Below are 21554 nucleotides of genomic sequence, written 5' to 3'. Positions count from 1 at the left end.
ATGTGGGGAAAAAAATCTACAGCACAGTAGCAAAATTCATTTTAGCGATTAAGACTGCTGAGACAAATAAAACTCCAGCATTCAATATTGTCTCTGTGTCCTCTCCAGTTAATCATGTTCATTTTGAATGACCCTATAAAAAACGTCCTGTTCCTGCAGTGCCCTTCAAAATGCAATTTGATGTGCCCTTGATCTTCACACAAATATCACACAGAAGTGCTAAGACATTTCCCATTTTCCGGCTTCATCAGATAGTAACATTAACGTCAGTAAGTTGTATATGTCTGTACATTAATGTTTAAAAGTTTGGGTTCTGTAAGATTGTTTCTGAGTGGTAAAAAGGGTTGTGTTGTGAAATATTGTATTGAAAAGGTTTTGTTAAAGGGATAGTTCACCCAAAAATGAAATGATTTACTCACCCTCAAGCCATTCTAGGTGTATATGACTTTCTTCTTTCAGACAAATACAATTAGAGTTGTGACCCTGGACCACAAAATCAGTCATAAGTCATAATATTTTGAAATTGAGATTTATACATTATCTGAAAGCTGAATAAATAAGTTCCATTGACGTATGGTTTGTTAGGATAGAACATATTTGGCTGAAATACAACTTTTAAAAAATCTGGAATTTGAGGTTGCAACTTTTAAAAAATACTGAGAAAATCCCCTTTAAAGTTGTCTAAATGCGTAGAAGTTCTTAGCAATGCATATTACTAATCAAAAATGAAGTTTTGAAATATTTACGGTAGGAAATTTACCAAATATCTTCATGGAACATAATATTTACTTAACATAATGATTTTTTGGCATAAAATAATAATTGGTAATTTCGACCCAAGTAGCATGGCTATATTTGTAGCAATAGCCAAAAATACATTATTTTTGGCTATTGCTACAAATATAGCTGTGGTACTTAAGACTGGTTTTGTGGTTTAGGGTCACATATTAAAAAATGTCCTGGCTCTTCTAAGCTTTATAATGCCAGTGAATGGGGGTCAGGGTTTTGAAGCAAAATAAAGTGCATCCATCCATCCATCCATCCATCATAAAAGTACTGCACACGGTCCTGAGGGTTAAAAAGGCCTTCTGAAGTGAAGCAATGCAAAAGGTCTATATTTCTTAACTTCATAAACTGTAATCTCAAGCGTCTGCTAGCTGTCATATGCAGATACATTAGAGAAAGTCTAATACTGCAAACTCTGTTTGTATTCGTCTGAAAGAAGAAAGTCATATACAGCTGGCTTGAGGGTGAGTAAATCATTGGGTAATTTTTTTTTTTTTTTTTTTTTTTGATGAACTATTTCTTTAACAAGATCACTCTGTGGACACATTCTGTTTATTTAATTTGAGTACAGAATGCACAAATATACAGGCTATTGCATCATTGCTGTATTGATATTTCAATGCGTACTGCAAATTCAGTTATTATGCACTAAAATAATTACAGGTAATTGTACTTCTGTTGTCACTAACATTAACTGCATGATTGTTTCTGGGTTTTTACTGCAAAACAATGCCAAAAGTACCACAAGTAGCATCGCAATTTTAGAGAAAAGCCTCTGGAAATGCAGTTATTTTTTGAGTCCGCAATTATCAGCAAAAAGTCCTGTGAAATCCTGGTGGGTCTGAAACTGGGTGACATTGGCTCTAAAAACGTGTACATTTGCATCTGAGAGCAACACAGAGACAAAGGAAGTGAGAAATTGAGGCAGGGAGAGAGAGAGATAATGAGAGAAAAAATAAAAGCAAAAGGACACAGAGAGAAAGAAAAAAAGAGGAGGTGGAGAAAAGCACTAGATTAAACTCAGCACCACCATCATCTCTGTATTGATTCTTAATCTACCATCATCTATTTTCATAAAGACATCCACTGCGGGTTATTACAGAAATGAGGCATATACTCCTGGGTCACCTTGAGCTTCAATAAGCTTGTGAGGGAACTGTCAAAATGAGCTCAATGGAAACAGTTGAAGCATTGCTTTTGTCTGCAGGGACAGGGGTACCATTACATTGAGTGTATTTACCTAGATAAAACAAGACGTCGGGGCTTGTTTCATGCTTGATGTTACAAAGCCGTCTGTACAGTATATCTCTATTTATTGCCGTTTCCTGTCTTGCAGAATAAAAGCTTGAAGAACAAACTTCTGTCCGGGAACAAGCTCTGTGACATACATGCAGAGGAGGTCTGTTGCACCGACTGTTGCACACTCAAACACGGTTGAAAGTACTGCAGCATTTCTATTCAGACCAAATATAATAATGCTCTTAGCAGAAGCATTATGGATATTCACACCTATTCACATAACACTCAGATTTTTTAACCTTGATTTTGAATGCGACTTCCATAAAAGGTTTTCTCTTACACTTTGGTGAAGAAACAATTTTCCTTCAGAAATTGCTGGAAAATTTTACAATTAATTACAAAGAAACAGCAAGTAACACCTAAAAATTAAAAATGAAATGAAAAAAACCCCCATGATTTACTCAAACCAACCTAGATGTTTATGACTCAATCAGAGTTTAAAGTATGATGGAAGTGAATGGCTGATGAGACTGTGGGTTAGTAAAGGCCTTCTGTAGCGAAGCAACGCACTTGTGAAAGAAAAATATCCATATTTTAAACTTTATAAACCGTAATCTAGGTGTAGTGTAATCTCCGGTGAGAATATTTTCTCATGAAAGCACGTACGACACTTAGGGGAAGCTAGAGATTACGGTTTATAAAGTTTTAAATATAGATATTTTTCTTACACAAACACATCACTTTGCTTCAGAAAGCTTATATGAAAGGAGAAGTTCACTTCCAGAACTAAAATTTACAGACAATTTACTCACCCCTTTGTCATCCAAGATGTTCATGTCTTTCTTTCTTCAATCGTAAAGAAATTATGTTTTTTGAGGAAAATATTTTTAGGATTTTTCTCCATGTAGTGGACTTCTATGGTGCCCGTGAGTTTAAACTTCCAAAATACAGTTTTTGCATCAAATTTTCTCCTCTAACTTCAAAATCGTCCTACATCTCTGTTTTAGAGTTTTTGTAAATGGCATTTCATCTTTGCACATTCACTTTGTAAATATTGGGTCGGTAATTTTGCAGTGATGTAGGATGATTTTGAAGTTGGAAGAGAAAATGAGATGGGAGTTTTTCGACCTACCTCAACTGTCTTGACAACACAGAGTACATGCAGAGCTAGACAAGATGAGCATTTCAGGTTAAAAAGTATATAAATTGTCTAGTTCAAACTCGTGGGCACCATAGAAGTCCACTATATGGAGAGAATTCCTGAAATGTTTCCTTTATGTCTGAAGAAAGAAAGACATGAACATCTTGGATGACAAGGGGGTAAGTAAATTATCTGTACATTTTTGTGTAAAAATTGTTAATGGCTATTTTCTCTTTTAAAACAGTTTATTGCATCCTTGCAAAATAAAATGAATTCATTTTTAAAAAAAGACGCAAAATGGTATATTTTTGAACACACATTTAGCTAGATTCAAGTGCAACCAACTTGATATTACAAACTCAACATTCTACTCATTCCTAGCTAGAAAATTGGCAAGGTAGACATCTAAACGCAAGTGTATTGGCAACATGACTTTGCTTCTCTAAGGGGGAGAGATTAATGAAGTCTCATTAGTTTTGTGGAGGTGCTTCAGTTACTAGGAGATTACTGAAGACACTGAAGCTATAGAGTAAGAGGGGTGCATGTGTGTGCGTGTGTGTCTGTAAATGTTTACAACTGTGGCAGCAATCCACAGGCAACAAGCCAAGACAATACCATACCATGGTGTGAGTGTTATTATGCAAGTGTGTATGCCTGGGTGTTGATGTGTTAATGTGTTTGCGTCATCGAGTGGTCCCTGCAGTCCACTGAAGGGAAGAGTTTTATATTTTCTTGCTCAGTGAAGGCCTCTCCTTTGAATTGGAGCTTTGCCCAGCAAGCGTTCACAAAGGAACACTTCGGAGCGGTCACAAAAAGCCTGCTACACAATCTAAAACCAATTTTACTATTTGAATAAGCTAACACACATTCTCTCTTATCTTCATTTTGCAGTCCAAAAAAATCCAAGCCCAACTGAAAGAGCTGAGGTATGGCAAAAAGGATTTAATTTTTAAGGTAAGAACCAAACAAAGAGCGCGTGTCATTAATGTACCCTTGCATGGTGTGCAGAGGCCTTAGCGCCTCCTTGAACCACAGTTATGAAGCTCAGAGAAGGTCATGTTTGGCTTACTATTGTGTGTTGTCTTGTTACTGTAACTGTATACAAGATATTTCTGATTCAGTTTACTATGTCAGTCAGTCAGGACACATCACCAGATGCTTTAGTTTAATTGTGCTAAGAATTTAATATTGTGAATATTGTGTAATACTAACTTTATTTTCTATAGCATATTTAAAGGAGCTTCTCAACGCACTTTAAAATATAAAAATATTTGTCAAATTAGAACAAAATACAATTCCACAATCTGGGAGCAGATAAAACATAACCATGCTTGAGGGACAGCCAACAAACCCTGCTGAGAAGAGTGAAGACTTCGATTTGGAATATAAGGTGTTAAATTTGGGATAATATTCCAGGGCTGGACCATGTGTGAGCATGAGAACTTTGAAATCGACTCAATACTTAAGTGGTAGCCAGTGTAGTGACTGTAGCTGCAGAATTTTGAATGCCTGCAACTTACTAAAAATATGCTTAAGAACCCCAATAAGAAGGCGAGAGAAGACAAATATATTAATTAACATTTATGCAGCTGAAAATGATAGCATGGGGTGCAATTTTTGTTGCGCAATTGCAATATCTCTGACATGAGGAATCAAAGATCACTCCTAGTTTCCTTAATTTGCTCTGAAACTCAGAACTATCAATGATAAAAGGACTTTGGTCAGCCCTTCTGAGCTGATGAGCAAAACCAATAACCAGTACCTCAGTTTTATCACTTTTTCAGCACAGAAAATTATTAGCCATCCATAATTTTACCCCAGAAATACATTTAGTGAGTAATGAGACTCATTCTGACCATGTTTACAATGAAAATAAATGTTTGCGTTGTCTGCAATAAATTTCGTAAGAATTGACCAAGTGGGAATAAATAAAGACTAAAAAGTAACGGTCCTAAAATAGAGCCCTGTGGGATGCCAATAGAAACTAACCCAATAGACCAATTTAGTGTTTGCAAACAGTGATGACGTTTTCTGCCTAGTGGCAGTTGTCAAGTAGCAGTCTATGGAGAATATAAAAAAGCAAACTTGAGTTAAAAATTATGGTGTTTTCTCACAATTCAGAGATTATATCTCACAATTCAGATAAAGAAAAAATAAGAAAAAATCAACTCGTCATTCTCTCTTTTCCCCTTGGCTCAGAATCATGAGTTTATATCCTGCACTTGTGTCTTTTTTCCCCCTCAGAATTGACAAACTCGCTATTGTTGAGTTAAATCAAGTTATAAAGTCTGAACTAGGAGATATAAACTTGGATTTGCGAGAAAAATAGTCTGAATTGTGAGATAAAACAGGTAAATGTTATGTAAATTTTATTTTAAGTAGTATTTCATGCTATAACTGTAGGGCTAATACAATATGTCCCATATTACCTGCATAGATGAATAGTATGTAGACCAGTTGTTTAAATCAAATTTCTACTTTAAAAGTAGGGTAATCATAGCAGAATTCATCCATAGTCTGTCCATTTAAACATCTGCTTTACCTTCAAATGGCATCTTTGATTATATTCTATAAAAATGTTTTGCACTCTGATACTAACATCTAAAGGCACAACTATGTTTTTTTATTTTATTTTATTCCATGGATTTTAACCATTTCCCTCCATTTGTTACCAGTGTTCTTCTGCCACCACAAGTTATGTAACTGTGACGTCTACTACTAATTGGTCTATATCAGACCTGTATTCCCCTAAAGCAAAAAATTGTTACAATTTACAGTTACAATGTAAAATAACTGTTGTCTATTTAATATATTATAAAAAAACAATTTCTGTAATGACAAAGCTGTATTTTCAGAAGCCATTACTCAAGTTTTCACAATCACATGATCCTTCAGAAATCATAATATGCTCATTTGGGGCTCAAGAAACATATTTTTACTTAATATTTTTGTAGATTATTATTTTTTTTTTTTGTGATTCTTAGATGAATAGAAAGTTCAAAATAACAGCGTTTTCCATCTTTTGTAACATTAGAAATGTCTTGTCACTACTTTCTGCATTAATTATTAGGAAAAAAAACTTTGGAACTCTGTAACTTTAAATGATTTTGGAACTTTGGAATTTTAGCCAGAAGAAAAAGAATGTGAAATTCACTTGTTAGAAGTTAGTTTTATCAACTTTTCTGAGTACACAAGCATTTAGAGCTTCCGCAAATAGTCTAAAAGCCACCAACCTCTCATGCTAAATGGGGTCTTTAACTGCTTTTAACCACACTGACTTCAGAAATGTTTTTGAAAGCGGAAACAAAGCATTGTGAATGTCACCGTTCTAAAAAATCACACATAATAATCTGCATTTTTGGCCAAATAAAACAAATTAGGAGTAATATGTGCATTCTAATTGAATGGTTTGACCTTTTCATGTGAGATGAGAGTGAAGATTCATGTAAAAAACAGTGACCTTTCCTGCCATGCAGGTTGACCTTTCTTCTCTTATTTGCAGTGTTAGATGGGAAAATGTCAGCTGATATTTCCAGCACATTGCCCTTTGGTACCATCATACAAACACTGGGGTTTTCACACAAAGTGCATCACTTTAAAACTATTGCTTCTTAATCGGGAAGGCAGGCTAACACGTGTTGTAAAACACGTTGTGTCTATTTTTAAGAAAGAATATGGATGATTATTTTTGTTGGTCGAGGCGCCTACTCTAACTTTTTCAAAGAGCAATATCCAATCTGGGCTCACCTAACTCTAATGTGTTTTTATCTGGGCTGTACATCTATTTCTGCCTCCCCTGTTTGAAATCGATGTAGGAAGATTATCCTTCCTCCTTTTATACTCATGATTAAAGAAGTTCTTTTCAGAGTTTGTATCTAGAGTTGCCTTTTAAGTATGAGTCGGTTTGAAGAGGCATTGTTAGGTAATGGGAAGCAAAGGAATTATATTCAGAGGCTTAGGCTAGCACGGCAAAAAGCTAGAAAAGGACAATGAGCAAGATTGCTTTGTCAAAGTATTTTCCCCAGATCTAGCCAGAATTAAATGGATTTTTTTTCTTATTCAACGTGCTGCCATTTATCACAATCATGTCTTGTTGTATTGGAGTGAGGTGTTTGAATTATGCACATGTATGTGTCAAATTATTCACAGACTGTTGCATATTGTGTGGCACTGCTGTTTATTCAAAATGTATTGATATAAAGCATTAGCATTTGCTTGGTACAGTAGTTGTCCTTCATCACCTGATCTTCCATCAGTTCGGTTCCTGAGGCAATAGATCATTCTTGTTTAAGATTCAGCTTTTGTGATCTGTTGCTTTGGTGGCTCTTCTATATTGTGCTTGAAAGATGTCTGTGAAAATAATTACAAATAGATTAAAGATTAAATGGATTAAAATGTGACGGCAATGGCATAACAGCTTGTTAAAAGACACAATCAGAATGATTGCAATGTTCTTTCTTTTAATTATACTTTGAATACAGTTTTTTAAATTGGCAGCTGCTTAACTAGCAATTAGGATGTTCCACAATTTACTGTGATTATGGTAATATTATATTGATTGAAAACAAACCACATTAAAAAAAATATATCCCACAATGCTATACATTTGTCAGCCTGCATTAACAATGAACATTCGCATAGAGTCACAACCACATTTATAATGTAATACGAAATGAAATATTAAAGGTTTATTTGGTTTATCCCGCCAGCCATATTAATCTTATTTTCACTTCCAAAATTTTGTTGTGTATTAACTTGGTGTATGTCCATGTTTAACCACTATCTTAGAGCTATTTTTCGTTAAACTGATGTTTCTTACATTGATTTTGTTTCTTGCACAAAAAGGCTTTAGAAGTTTCTAAAGGTTTCACCTCGCTCTAAAAAGCTATTCACAAATGAATGGCTTTTTAGCACAAACAAACTGACTCTTCATCTTTTTTATGGTTTCAGGAACATTCATACTTGTGAAAATCATGGTGTGTTCATGCTTAAGAAAACTGTGTGAACATTTAAGTTCATTCTGTAAAAAATGAATACAGAATTTCTCTCTTATATCCAAGCATGCTACTTTTCATCTCCCAGATAACTGTGCTAATCATCCCAGATGGGCAATCTCTATCACCTGTTCACATCTCAATGAGTCTGTTGTCGACTGCACAAACAGCATCACAGTCATATAGCAATATTTATGAAACTAAACTAATGACATACCGAGGGCGAGTCATTATGTAGTTCTGCCTGAATGAAGAGCATCACGCTCAATTATATAAGCATTCACACTAGAGTTCATGCCACCCAAAATATATTCTATATAGATGAATCTAGAGATGAAAAGATCTAAAAATTAATCTAGCAGAAAATAAACTGTGGTTTCTTTAGTTAGTTTGCTCATTATCCACAATGTCTGCAAACAGGATTCAAATATACTTTAAACTTTGAAATAAACAGACAATTTTTGGATAATTTTATATAATTCTGTATACACATGTTTGTGTTAAGATTAAAAATGCTAAATATAAGCATCTCTAGACTTCTGAAAACCAATTAAAATATACAGTTAAGGTCAAAAGTTTACATACACCTTGCAGAATCTGCTAAATGCTAATTATTTTACTAAACATAGGAGGGATCACACAAAACTCATGTTATTTTTTCTGACCTGAAGAAGATATTTTACATAAAAGACATTTAAATATAGTCCACAAGAGAAAATAATTGTTAAATTTATAAACAATGACTCTGTTAAAAAGATTACATACACTTGATTCTTAATACTGTGTTGTTACCTGAATGATCTAGAAATTTTTTGTTTAGTAATAGTTGTTCAACAGTACATTTCATTTTTATGTATTTAAACCCTTTCAAGCCATGACTGTATGGTTTTGAAATCTATCTTTTTACACTGAGGACAACTGAGGGACTCATACACAACTATTACAGAAGGTCCAAATGCTCACTGATGCTTCAGAAGGAAACACAATGCATTAAGAGCCTTTATGAACTTTATGAATTTGAAGATCAGGGTAAATTTAACTTATTTTGTCTTCTGGAAAACATGTACGTATCTTCTGGCCTTCCTTTTGAAGGGCAGTACTAAATGGGGAAAAAAAATGATATTAAGACAAAATAAGAAAAAAGAAAATATTCATTCTGTTCAAAAGTTTACACCCTCAGCTCTTAATGTGTTGTTTTTCCTTCTGGAGCATCAGTAAGTGTTTGAACCTTGTGTAACAGTTGATTATGAGTCCCTCAGTTGTCCTCAGTGTGAAAAGATGGATCACAAAATCATACAGTCATTGTTAGAAAGGGTTCAAATATATGAAAATGATGAAAAACTAAAGAATTTGTGGGACCTGAAGGACTTTTTTTGAAGAACAGTGGGCAGTTTAATTGTTCAGGACAAACAAGGGACTCATGAAAAACTATTACTAAACAAAACAAAACAAAAAAACACAGTTGTGGATCATTCAGGTAACAACATGGTAACAAGAATCAAGCGTATGTAAACTTTTGAATGGGATCATTTTTATAAATACAACTATTATTTTCTCTTGTGGACTATATGTAAACTTCTTTTATGTAAAATATCTTATTCAGGTCAGTACTAAATCATTTTGTATGATGCCTCTTATTTTTATTTTATCATAAAACTTATGTCATTTTCATAAGAAAATAAGAGGGTAAATGGCTCTTCTGTGCAGGGTCAGCAACTGATGGACTTGGAGAATAAACTCAAAGTAGCCAAAGATGAACTGGAGAAGGCAGCGCTGGATAAGGTAAGTCAGAAGCCGATCCGTTTCATCATTCCAGTTGTGATTTATTGTTTTTCTCTTCTGCTATCTTTTAAAATGTAAACTCCGAGAATGAATTCTATTATCTTATTAGGCCAGGGATTTTGCAATTTTGACAGAGAGCGTGGAGCAAATGAACAGATAGATGCTTTGAGGACAAAAGGATAAGATGACAGCGTGATAAACATTTGCCCATTAATCTCATGTGATGTCGCACTTAATTTGTTGCAGGAGTCACAGCTGAAAGCCCTGAAGGACACCGTGCATATCTGCTTCTCGTCTGTCCTACACAGCCAGACAGGAAGTTTACACAGATTTCCAGCCACACCTACCAACCTGTTGAGGTACTCTGCCCTGGTCAACAATTCAAGAGTCACCTTTCAGCAGCCGCATGCAAAGGTACTAACATCCTGACAAAAAGCCATTCTCTGAATTTGATGAAAAAGCACAGACATAGATTTTAAATGGCCAGCATACATAGAATGACCAAGACAGGCTTTTAGTTTGTTTTATTCATGAAGTCCTTCCTTCAAATATTAAAGGGATAGTTCGTTAAGCTATTTATTTATTCAGTATTCAGCACAGAATTAGAATAGGCACTGCAGCTGTCAACTTTATAAAATGGCACAAGTACCATAAATGTATGCATTCAAATGACTAGTTCTTTCATGAAACTATAGATGGGGTATAGTTAAATTATTTGCAACAAGCTGATTGGTTCATATTGCATACGCAGCCAATGAGCTTGCTGGTTCACATTTAAATGGCTGGTTATCATTTACTAGAGCATTTTGCAGCACGCTTTCAGATTTCTTCTGAAAACCTCCACCTCCCCCGCTCCACCTGTATAGATCTGCTACGAGCTATTATATATGCTACTTGTGCAGCAGCAGTATGTCTTAAATACTCACAGCACCGTATCGGTGTATGTATTGGCAGTAGCAAGTTCCTGTTTTGCAGCAGCAATAATCTACACCCTGCTGAAAAAACCAACATATGCTGGTTAGGTATGTTTTGGTGCTGGAATGCTGGTTTTAGCTGGTTTATGTTGGTCCTTTGCTGCTTTATGCTGGTCCTTTGCTGGTCCTTAGCTGGTTAATGCTGGTCCTTTGCTGGTTTATGCTGGTCATGTTACTGGTCAAGGACCAGCATAAACCAGCAAAGGGCCAGCATAAACCAGCTAAAACCAGCATCCCAGCACCAAAACATACCTAACCAGCATATGCTGTTTTTTACAGCAGAGCAATGACTAGTTCTTTCATGAAACTATAGATGGCGTATAGTTAAATTATTTGCAACAAGCTGATCATATTGCATACGCAGCCAATGAGCTTGCTGCTTCACATTTAAATGGCTGCTTATCATTCACTAGAGCATTTTGCAGCACGCTTTCAGAGTTCCTCTGAAAACCTCCACGTCCCCAGCTCCACCTGTATAGATCTGCTATGAGTTATTGTATATGCTACTTGTGCAGCAGCAGTATGTCTTAAATACTCACAACACTGTATCAGTGTATGTTTAGGTAGTAGCAAGTTTCTGTTTTGCAGCAGCAATAATCCACAACAACAGCAATAGCCAATGGCAGCAGCAGTTCAGATTTATTCCGCCAAGATATAAAATACGTTAACATCGTCATATCTATTACCATGCTTAAATCTTCTTAGAGTTGTCATGATAGAATTTGCTATATTCAGAGCCTGCTGAATCCATATGATAGCTTAATTTGATAAAAAGACCAGTGTGAAAGTTGTATTCACTAAAAATCTGCAGGTGCAAAGTTCACAATCAAACAGTAGCGCAATTTATTCCAAGTGATTTTCTACTATTCATAAATTATTGGTGTTTATATTGTAATTTCTTGTTACAAGAGTGCATATTTTGTCTCCATCTTTTTGACTGTTCAGCTATAAGTAGTAAATCACAGACACTTCAAAATAAAAGGCCTGGTGTATTTTGAGTTTATAATTCAAAGTGACTCTTTTGATCACATTATTAATGAAATATTAACTACAACTTCTGCCTCAATAAACTCCTATTTACTGCTTTTTAAAGGGACAGTTCGCTCAAAAATAAAAAATTCTGTCATTAATTGCTCACCCTTATGCAGTTCAAAACCTGTAAGACCTTCATTAATCTTTGGAACACCAATTAAGATATTTTTGATGAAATCTGAGAGCTTTCTGACCCCTGGAACTTCCATGTTCAAGGCCCAGAAAGGTAGTAATTGTTAATAATTGTCGGTGCATTGCTAAATGGTATTGTTGTGAATGTGCATCAAAGACTAACACTGAAGAAATTGTTGAGTAAAGTTATTTTTGTTTACTTTGCGCACAAAAAGTATTCTTGTATCTTGATAAAATTAAGGTTGAACCACTGCTGTCAGATGGACTATTTTAACAATGTCCTTAAAGGGGCTATTATGCTTTTTCACTTTTTGAATTTTAGTCAGTGTGTGGTGTGTATGTTTGGGCATAAAAAACATCCACAAAGTTACAAATTTCAAAGTCCACTCCAAAGGGAGCTATTTAGTTTTTTCCCTTTTCAAGAACTACAACGAACGGCTCCTTTGGACTACAGCATTTGTTTTCTGGATACTACGATGTTACAACGTGGTCAATTAGAATATAATTCAAATAAATGGGGAGGGACGAGGTGGGGAATTTGCCTAACTTTAGCGATGTAGCATGGACAGCCGCTTCTGGGATGCTTCAGCGAGCTGCAGGGTGGCTCGTATAAATGCAAGCATTCACTAAAGTGTCCACAAACTGCTCCGGTAGCCACTTTTGAACCGTGCCGTTAATGTGTGGGGTATAGAGAGAGGGTCAAAACACATGCGGAGCTGTGGCTGATAAACACAAGCAGAATAGCGTAACGATTATCGGTTGCTGTGTCGGAGCTGCGCCATAGACGTATACGGTATGTGGTAAGAGCTGCGTTGCTGTCTATGCAGGGTCTCATCAAATATTTAATCAAAAATATCTTCATTTGTGTTTTGAAGATGAACAAAGGTCTTACAGGTTTGGAATGACATTAGGGTTAGTAATTAATGACAGAATTTTCATTTTTGAATGAACTATCCCCTTTAAAGTTAGTCGGATATTTGTTAAGTTTAGGTATTGGGCAAGGTTAAGGGATTTAGAATATGGTAATGAAAAATATTACCAATAAACAGCCAATGTGCATGCTAATAAGCAACTAAAGCCGGGCACACACTGTGCACTTTTTTTTTTTAAGTCCTTAGGATTGTACTTGTCAGACTGTACAAACATGATGGTCATGTCACACTGTGGGATCTCAGTTGTTATCGATGTTAGACTGTCTGACAGTCAGGACGTGATAAAAACTGGTGCACACAAGAATACTTGTTTATTTATGCTATAAATAAACAGTGTATTTAGACATTGTGCTAACTATAAGTAACTTACCAACTACATGTCATGTCAGCTAACTCATTAATTTGCAACTGCTTGTCAACTAACTCTCATTAAAGTCTAAGTAGACTGTTATGTTAGGGTTATTAAGCTGACATGTACTTGCAAAGTTACTTAGAATATGTGTTGGGAGACAATCAAAAAGTGTTAGGAGATATTAAGCAGACAGCGTACTAATACTTTTATGACCGGTAGTTGAAAAGTTAAAGTTAAGTCTAAAGTGGACTGAAAATAATGTGTTTTTTTTTACCTGTCTCAGCACAATAATCACCTTTCTTTCTTTCTTTTATCTATAACATGTGTTACAACCCTGGCTCTAGGGAAGCAACATCAAGGACAAAAAAAAAAAAAAAAAGTTAGAACACTCCCACATAACACATGCATTAAAATAGTGAATTTTCATTTCATGCTGACTTTCTGTTTATCACACATTTTAGAACTTTAAAATACCTGAAATATAGTGCACATAGTTCAAGGTTTTTGGGGGGGAGGTTAACTAATCCTTCAACAATTTTATTGTCATCTCATGTGCATCATGCTATTGTAAAGTGAAGAAAACAGGTTTGTTATTATGAAGCAACATTGTAATCTAAGGGTTAACTGCCATAATCCACAAAAGGCATACTGACATCCAACCTGTTAAGAAAGGAATCTCTCTTGTGCTGAGAACACAAACCATTAACAGTGCTTGATTTATTTAGCAAGCAGTGTGGGAAAATCTGCCTCTATTTTTTCTCCTTACATGACGCAGAAGCACTCAGTGTTGCTAAGAATCTCAATGCTTATAAGCACTACCCAGAGGACAGAGCCGTGCTTTTTGATTACGCTCCAAAACTCTTGTCCATAAGCGAAAAGTCTCCACAGAACAATATTAGAGAACATCAAAAGACCTCATAAAACGAGGCTTCAGCCTTCAGGCCTTTTTTTTTCCAAAATAAGCTGATTTTTAAGAAAGAAAATGTTAGAAACTTAGAAAGACACTGAACTTTGGACATGGTATTCAAAATACATCATCATTGAGAATCCAAAAAAAAAAAAAATTATATTGATTTCTTCAGAATCTTTGTATGAAATGTCTCACATTGAGTCTTTCAACACAAACGTCAACCCTGACACCAAAGTCAAGATGTGTTCCCTTAAGATTAAACATGTTATTATAAAACATCTGTCCATGGTTGCCTCTCAAGTACAAATAATTTTCTACCACTCAAATCAAGTGGATGAGCAGAATACATTTAGTCCCCTATACAGTGGCTCATTCAGCATTTCATTACAATTCCTATTCATCAACTGTTAGGAACATAATGAGCCTAATCCTTTCCAAACAGCCATGCAAAACCTATACTGTCAGCCAGCGCACACTAGTCCCTGCTGCTGAAAGATTCATCAACGTGTGGTTTTAACAAATAGCCAGTTTTAAATGATAGTCGCTTCATATTTAACAGCCGTTGATAGATGCCATGTGCTGTAGCTTGTTAAATTGCATGTAACATTTATGTGTTTGTGCTAGTTGCCTGTTAGTAAGTACTCTGTTAAGTAGATTATTTAGTGATTCATTTTTTCACTGAAGCTCAAGAGATCATTATGCAAGTAACAGTGCAAATGGATTATTAAACTTTATAATTTATATAGCTCCACAAACAGTATAAAAGGCAAGCTTAGTCATTTGAAGTGTTAAAAATATTGTGCATTTATTAAAAAAGGTATTTATTTTATACATTTATCTGCATGAAATTTTATTTTAATTTACAAGTACAGGTCCATTAAATAATAGCAACAATTTTTATTTGAATAATAAATAAAGTATGAAATTACCATTAACTAAGGTTAATAAATGGTTTACAAGTACTTTTCATTGTTAGTTCTTGTTAATTAGCACTTTATAATTATGGAACCTTTTTATAAAGTGCCATTTTTAACTAAATTAACTCCTTTTTTATTTTTAAATATCATAAATTGTACAGTGCCTTGCGAAAGTTTTCATACCCCTTCAATCTACAGTCGTGGCCAGAAGTTTTGAGAATTACATAAATACTGGAAATTGGAAAAGTTGCTGCTTAAGTTTTTATAATAGCAATTTGCATATACTCCAGAATGTTATGAAGAGTGATCAGATGAATTGCATAGTCCTTCTTTGCCATGAAAATTAACTTAATCACGAAAAAAACTTTCCACTACATTTCATTGCTGTCATTAAAGGACCTGCTGTCATTAAAGGACCAGTAATTCTTGTTAACTCAGGTGAGAATGTTGACGAGCACAAGGCTGGAGATCATTATGTCAGGCTGATTGGGTTAGAATGGCAGACTTGACATGTTAAAAGGAGGGTGATGCTTGAAATCATTGTTCTTCCATTGTTAACCATGGTGACCTGCAAAGAAACGCATGCAGCCATCATTGCGTTGCATAAAAATGGCTTCACAGGCAAGGATATTGTGGCTACTAAGATTGCACCTAAATCAACAATTTATAGGATCATCAAGAACTTCAAGGAAAGAGGTTCAATTCTTGTTAAGAAGGCTTCAGGGCGTCCAAGAAAGTCCAGCAAGCGCCAGGATCGTCTCCTAAAGAGGATTCAGCTGCAGGATCGGAGTGCCACCAGTGCAGAGCTTGCTCAGGAATGGCAGCAGGCAGGTGTGAGCGCATCTGCACACACAGTGAGGCCAAGACTTTTTGGAAGATGGCCTGGTGTCAAGAAGGGCAGCAAAGAAGCCACTTCTCTCCAAAAAAAAACATCAGGGACAGATTGATCTTCTGCAAAAAGTATGGCGAATGGACTGCTGAGGACTGGGGCAAAGTCATATTCTCCGATGAAGCCTCTTTCCGATTGTTTGGGGCATCTGGAAAAAGGCTTGTCCGGAGAAGAAAAGGTGAGCGCTATCATCAGTCCTGTGTCATGCCAACAGTAAAGCATCCTGAGACCATTCATGTGTGGGGTTGCTTCTCATCCAAGGGAGTGGGCTCACTCACAATTTTGCCCAAAAATACAGCCATGAATAAAGAATGGTACCAAAATACCCTCCAACAGCAACTTCTTCCAACAATCCAACAACAGTTTGGTGAAGAACAATGCATTTTCCAGCACGATGGAGCACCGTGCCATAAGGCAAAAGTGATAACTAAGTGGCTCGGGGACCAAAATGTTGAAATTTTGGGTCCATGGCCTTGAAACTCCCCATATCTTAATCCCATTGAGAACTTGTGGTCAATCCTCAAGAGGCGGGTGGACAAACAAAAACCCACTAATTCTGACAAACTCCAAGAAGTGATTATGAAAGAATGGGTTGCTATCAGTCAGGATTTGGCCCAGAAGTTGATTGAGAGCATGCCCAGTCCTGAACAAGAAGGGCCAACACTGCAAATACTGACTCTTTGCATAAATGTCATGTAATTGTCGATAAAAGCCTTTGGAACGTATAAAGTGCTTGTAATTATATTTCAGTACATCAGAGAAACAACTGAAACAAAGATCTAAAAGCAGTTTAGCAGCAAACTTTGTGAAAACTAATATTTGTCATTCTCAAAACTTTTGGCCACGACTGTACACTCCATACAGCATAATGACAAAGCAAAAAGAGAATTGTCACAACTTCATACTGTAAATGTGTTAAAAATAAAAAATCTAAAATAAATACATTGCATAAGTATTCATACCCTTAACTCAGTACTTAGCTGAAGCACCTTTACAGCCTGAAGTTTTTTTTGGGTATGATGCGACAAGCTTTTCACATCAGCATTTGGCAATTACCTGCCATTTTTCTCCTCACCTCTTCATCCCTCAAGCTTTGTCTACTTGGATGGAGGCAGACACACATTTTCAGGTTTCTCCATAAATGTTTGATTGGGTTCAAGCCCAGGCTTTGGTTGGGCCACTCAAGGACATTCACAGAGTTGTCTATAAACCACTCTTGCTGTGTGCTTAGGGTTATTGTCCTGTTGGAATGTGAAGCTTCTGCCCACTTTGAGGTTCTGAATGCTCTGGACTGGGTTTTCATTAAGGCTATCTCTGTATTTTGGTGCATTGAGCTTTTCTTCTACTCTGATGAGTCCCTCAGTCCCTGCCGCAGAAAAACAACCCCACAACATGAGGCAGCTACCAGCACACTTTACTTTTTGGATGGTACTCTGCAGATGATGAGCAGCGACTGGTTTCCTTCAAACATGATGCTTGGAATTAAGGTTCATCAGACCAGAGAATTTTGTTTCTCACAGCCTGAGGGTCCTTTAGGTGCTTTTTTGTAAACTGAGGAGAGGATTTAGTTTGGCCACGCTGCCATAAAGAATCTAACCAAGCTCTTTTCCATTAAATGCTCAGTTTGGGCCAGGAGGCCAGCTCTAGAAAGAGTCCTTGTTGTTTCAAACTTCTTCCATTAAGGGTAACGGAGACTACATGACTTCACTTCTGTGAACCTTCAGTGCAGCAGAATTTTTTCTGAAACCTTGCAAAAATCCTGTTTCTGAGCTCTACAGGCAGTTCTTTTGACCTTAGGGCTTGTTTTTTGCTCTGATATGCATTTTTCAGACTATTTATTGAGAGTTGTGTGCAACTCAAAATCATTGCCACAGGTTAACTTTACTTGAAGTGTAGTAACATCTACAAGCTAAATTTCAACTGTCCTAGATAAGAGTATGAATATTTACGCAATGAAATCATTTAAGTTTTTAATTTTTAATAAATATTAAAACATGTTCAAATATGGTGTATGGAGTGTAGACTGATGTGGAACAAAAGTAATTTAAAGCAGTTTAAGATAAGGCAGCAACATAAAACATGAAAAAAAATTAAGAGGTGTGAATACTTTTGCAAGGCACTGTATATGTCAGGATTATTGACGTAGCCTATGAATGGTTAAATAACATAATCATTAAAAAAAACAGACAAGACAGATCATGTTACTTTTGGTATGAAACAAAGTCTCAGCTTTCAAACTGTGTCATTTAAAAGAAATTTAAACAACAAATACAATTTTGTGGTTCTTTAATGTGTTGTGACAGATCACTGTATTACCTTAGTTTAAGCAGCATTTCAACCAATCATTTCTTCCTCTTTACTAGTTATAGAATGAAAAAAACATGAATTAACATCAGAAGGTATATTTTTTCATCCGCAGCAAGACGTCAATTCACACCGTTTTAAATTCAGTCCACTGATGTTAATCTACTCTCCTGTTTGGTTTGTTGGACAAAATGTAAATTGTAAATGTAAATTCAGCATTTTGATTGGTCAGATTGCCTGTCAACTCCATGCAAAGGGAATTGGGAAGCCAATTAGACTGCCTTTTGAGACAGACCTCAGATTGCTGTTGATTTGTTGTAGTTGCTATATTCAGGCCTACGTTTGTGCATCATAATAAATATGTTATCTGGAAGGTAAAGTGTGTAAACAATGAAAAATTAGGAGAATCTGGAAAACCTTTTTGAAAAAATATTTCAGCAATTCCATTATGTCGGTAGTGGTGCAGAAATTACATACTTCATCTAAAAATCATGTACTTGTAGTCATACTACAAGTATACAGCAGTATAAAGGTCACCAAGACAAGTAATTGAAATGCATTGATTTGTCAAAAAAGGTAAGAGGTCAAAAGTTAAAAGTTTGGATCCTCCCTTTCAACCCAACAACAGCTGACGTCAACAAAACACTGATCATGATGATGCTGGAAATCATGGAAATGGATGATGTTAGCTCTTTCGATTCACTCTGTACAGTTAACAGAGTTAATTAACTGACAATCTGAACAAACCGAGAAGCGAAATATTTATACCGCTGCTTTCCCTGCAGGTATCTCTACCAAACATCCGCTAATTAGCTCATCTTAAACCAAGGAGGCTAAGCCGATTAATTAAAGCAGGTGTTTTGTACAAATAACTCAGACACGAAACCCTAATTTTAATAACTCTTTACAGCACTCACCCAACGGCGTCTTGTCTTGACGTTGTTGGGCTTCTCAAGAGAGTTGTTTGAATTGAAATATAGCACACCATTTCTGATGTAAAAACAAGACTTCCGTGGGCTTGATACAAGATTCATGGATATGTCCTGAAGTGAAATGTGCAAACTTTCAGCACAGAAGGGCTTTTTAACTGCTACTTGAAATTTAACAACTATCTCAAAGCCTTCAATAACTGGAATCACTGCTAACGCAAAACAAAGTTTTTCAATCTGCTCTGTACCTGTGGATAAGATAATAAAAGTGACAGTCTATTTAAAGTTATATACACATTTTCCTTTCAGGTTTGGACATCTTAGTACATAAGTGAGTACTCAAGTCAATACCAAATGACTATGTTTAAAAGTGGCTTACCAAAAACTAGGCCTCTACGGATATCATGCTGATTTGCAACGGGGAAGCAATAAGTGTGTCATATTCTATTTCATTCACTCTGAGGAGCAGAGAGCCCCTAAGCTGATTATTGTTATATCATTACTCCTCCAGAGAGACGCTTCAGAGACTGTATGAAGTTTGTTACTGTAGTATTTATCTCATCTGTCTTTGCTCAGTAAATGAGTGATAGGATGTGTGAAGAGCTTTGCTAGAAGCCTCATCCCCCACTGTTATTTTTTCTTTAATTCACACTAACATTGATTTACCCAGAGCTGAGTTTCAGCACATATAATCTGAGATACATTTACATGCTGGCTCAGTCTGTCTGATGCATTACAGATTGCATTTGTCTATAAGGTTAAACAACTCTAGATTAGCGCTGTCAAATCAATTAATCGTGATTAATCACATTAAAAATTAAAGTTTGTGTTTGCATAATGTATGTGTGCATATTATGTAAACATATATTATGTAAACACAAACTTTTAATTTGGATGTGATTAATTGGTTTGACAGCGCAGTTTTTTTTTTCACATTCAGAATATAAATTTGGTGTTTACATAATATGTGTGTGTGCGCTGTGTATATTTATATGTATATATAAATACACAGTACACATATTTTATGTAAACGCAAACTTATTTTGAATGTGAGTTAATCGATTTGACAGTGCTAATCTAGAGGTTTTTTCACATTCGAAATATAAGTTTGTGTTTGCATATGTGTGTGTAATGTGTATATATATATATATATATATATATATATATGAGCAATATCACACGAGTAGACTTGAGATATGGCTGTATATCGGTAGGTAATCACAGAGTGCTGATATACAATATATATATATATATATATATATATATATATATATATATATAAAAATACACACAGTATACAAAAAAAATTATTATTACTTTTACTTTGAATGCGATTAATCATGATTAATCGATTTGACAGTGTTTACCTAGAGTTATTTCACATACAAAATAAAAGTGTTTATACTACAGGGCCATTGAATGCTTGAATCTGATTGGCTGACGAACGTTCTAGAGGTGTGCATTATTTTCAGGGAAACGCACGGCGAACGTAGTTCCAGGCAGCTTTTGACCGCAGTACATGTCTATATCACTTTGCCACACATTTCAGTTATTTCAAAAGTCCTTACAGCCCAAAACGGCAAAATAACCAAAAGCTACAGTGACACTGGCAAAACTAATACATACGGTAAACAACAGGATAAAAACGACAGATTATGTCCATGTTTTTCCCACAATATTACGTTTTATTATGTACGGAAAGTGCATACTCTATTTCTCTCGCTCTCTCTCACTCACAGACGCACACACATACAGTTAGCACTAGCGTTAGCATTCGCGCTAATGTTGTTAGCGCATCTCTGACGATAAACAACTTAAAAACGACATGACAGTCACACTCGTAGACTTGAGATATGGCTGTATATCGGCACAGTTGTGATTCGCCGTAGGCACGAGGCCGCAGGCCGACTGCCGTAGGTAATCACAGAGTGCCGATATACAGCCATATCTCAAGTCTACGAGTGTGATATTGCATTTATACAACAGTTCGACGGCACGAGTGTGTAAATGCATAAAAAAATAACAACGGGGTGTCTTCAAAAAACCTCTTTTGTGCGAACTATTCCTTCCGCCACGAATTCAAATCAAAGTTTGACGGTTGGTCAGCTGAGCATAAGCTTCTCGTTACTAATTCCAAAACGTCACTTTAGAACTAGTAACGAAGGAATGTTGAGTTGCTTCATTGAAAGCCTATTGTATTACTGCATCAAAATCTCACTGTATCATGTTTGAGTATTATCA

The 21554-nt window shown here is 35.8% G+C and overlaps 1 protein-coding gene across 1 annotated transcript in view; it reads left to right on the top strand.

Moving 5' to 3' along the window:
• The window catches only part of luzp2 (leucine zipper protein 2), a 157026-nt gene that overhangs the window by 123041 nt on the left and 12431 nt on the right, over positions 1–21554 (top strand). Inside the window, exons 6-9 of the mRNA XM_073850651.1 lie at positions 2123–2185; positions 4058–4120; positions 9868–9942; positions 10189–10356. Of these exons, the coding sequence (XP_073706752.1) occupies positions 2123–2185; positions 4058–4120; positions 9868–9942; positions 10189–10356 (369 nt within the window). The remainder of the gene's footprint in view (positions 1–2122; positions 2186–4057; positions 4121–9867; positions 9943–10188; positions 10357–21554) is intronic.

The sequence above is a fragment of the Garra rufa genome, chromosome 11 (assembly GCF_049309525.1).
Source record: "Garra rufa chromosome 11, GarRuf1.0, whole genome shotgun sequence".
NCBI lineage: Eukaryota > Metazoa > Chordata > Actinopteri > Cypriniformes > Cyprinidae > Garra > Garra rufa.
The sequence above is the reverse complement of the archived record's forward strand: the minus strand, read 5'-3'. Positions and strand labels throughout refer to the sequence as shown.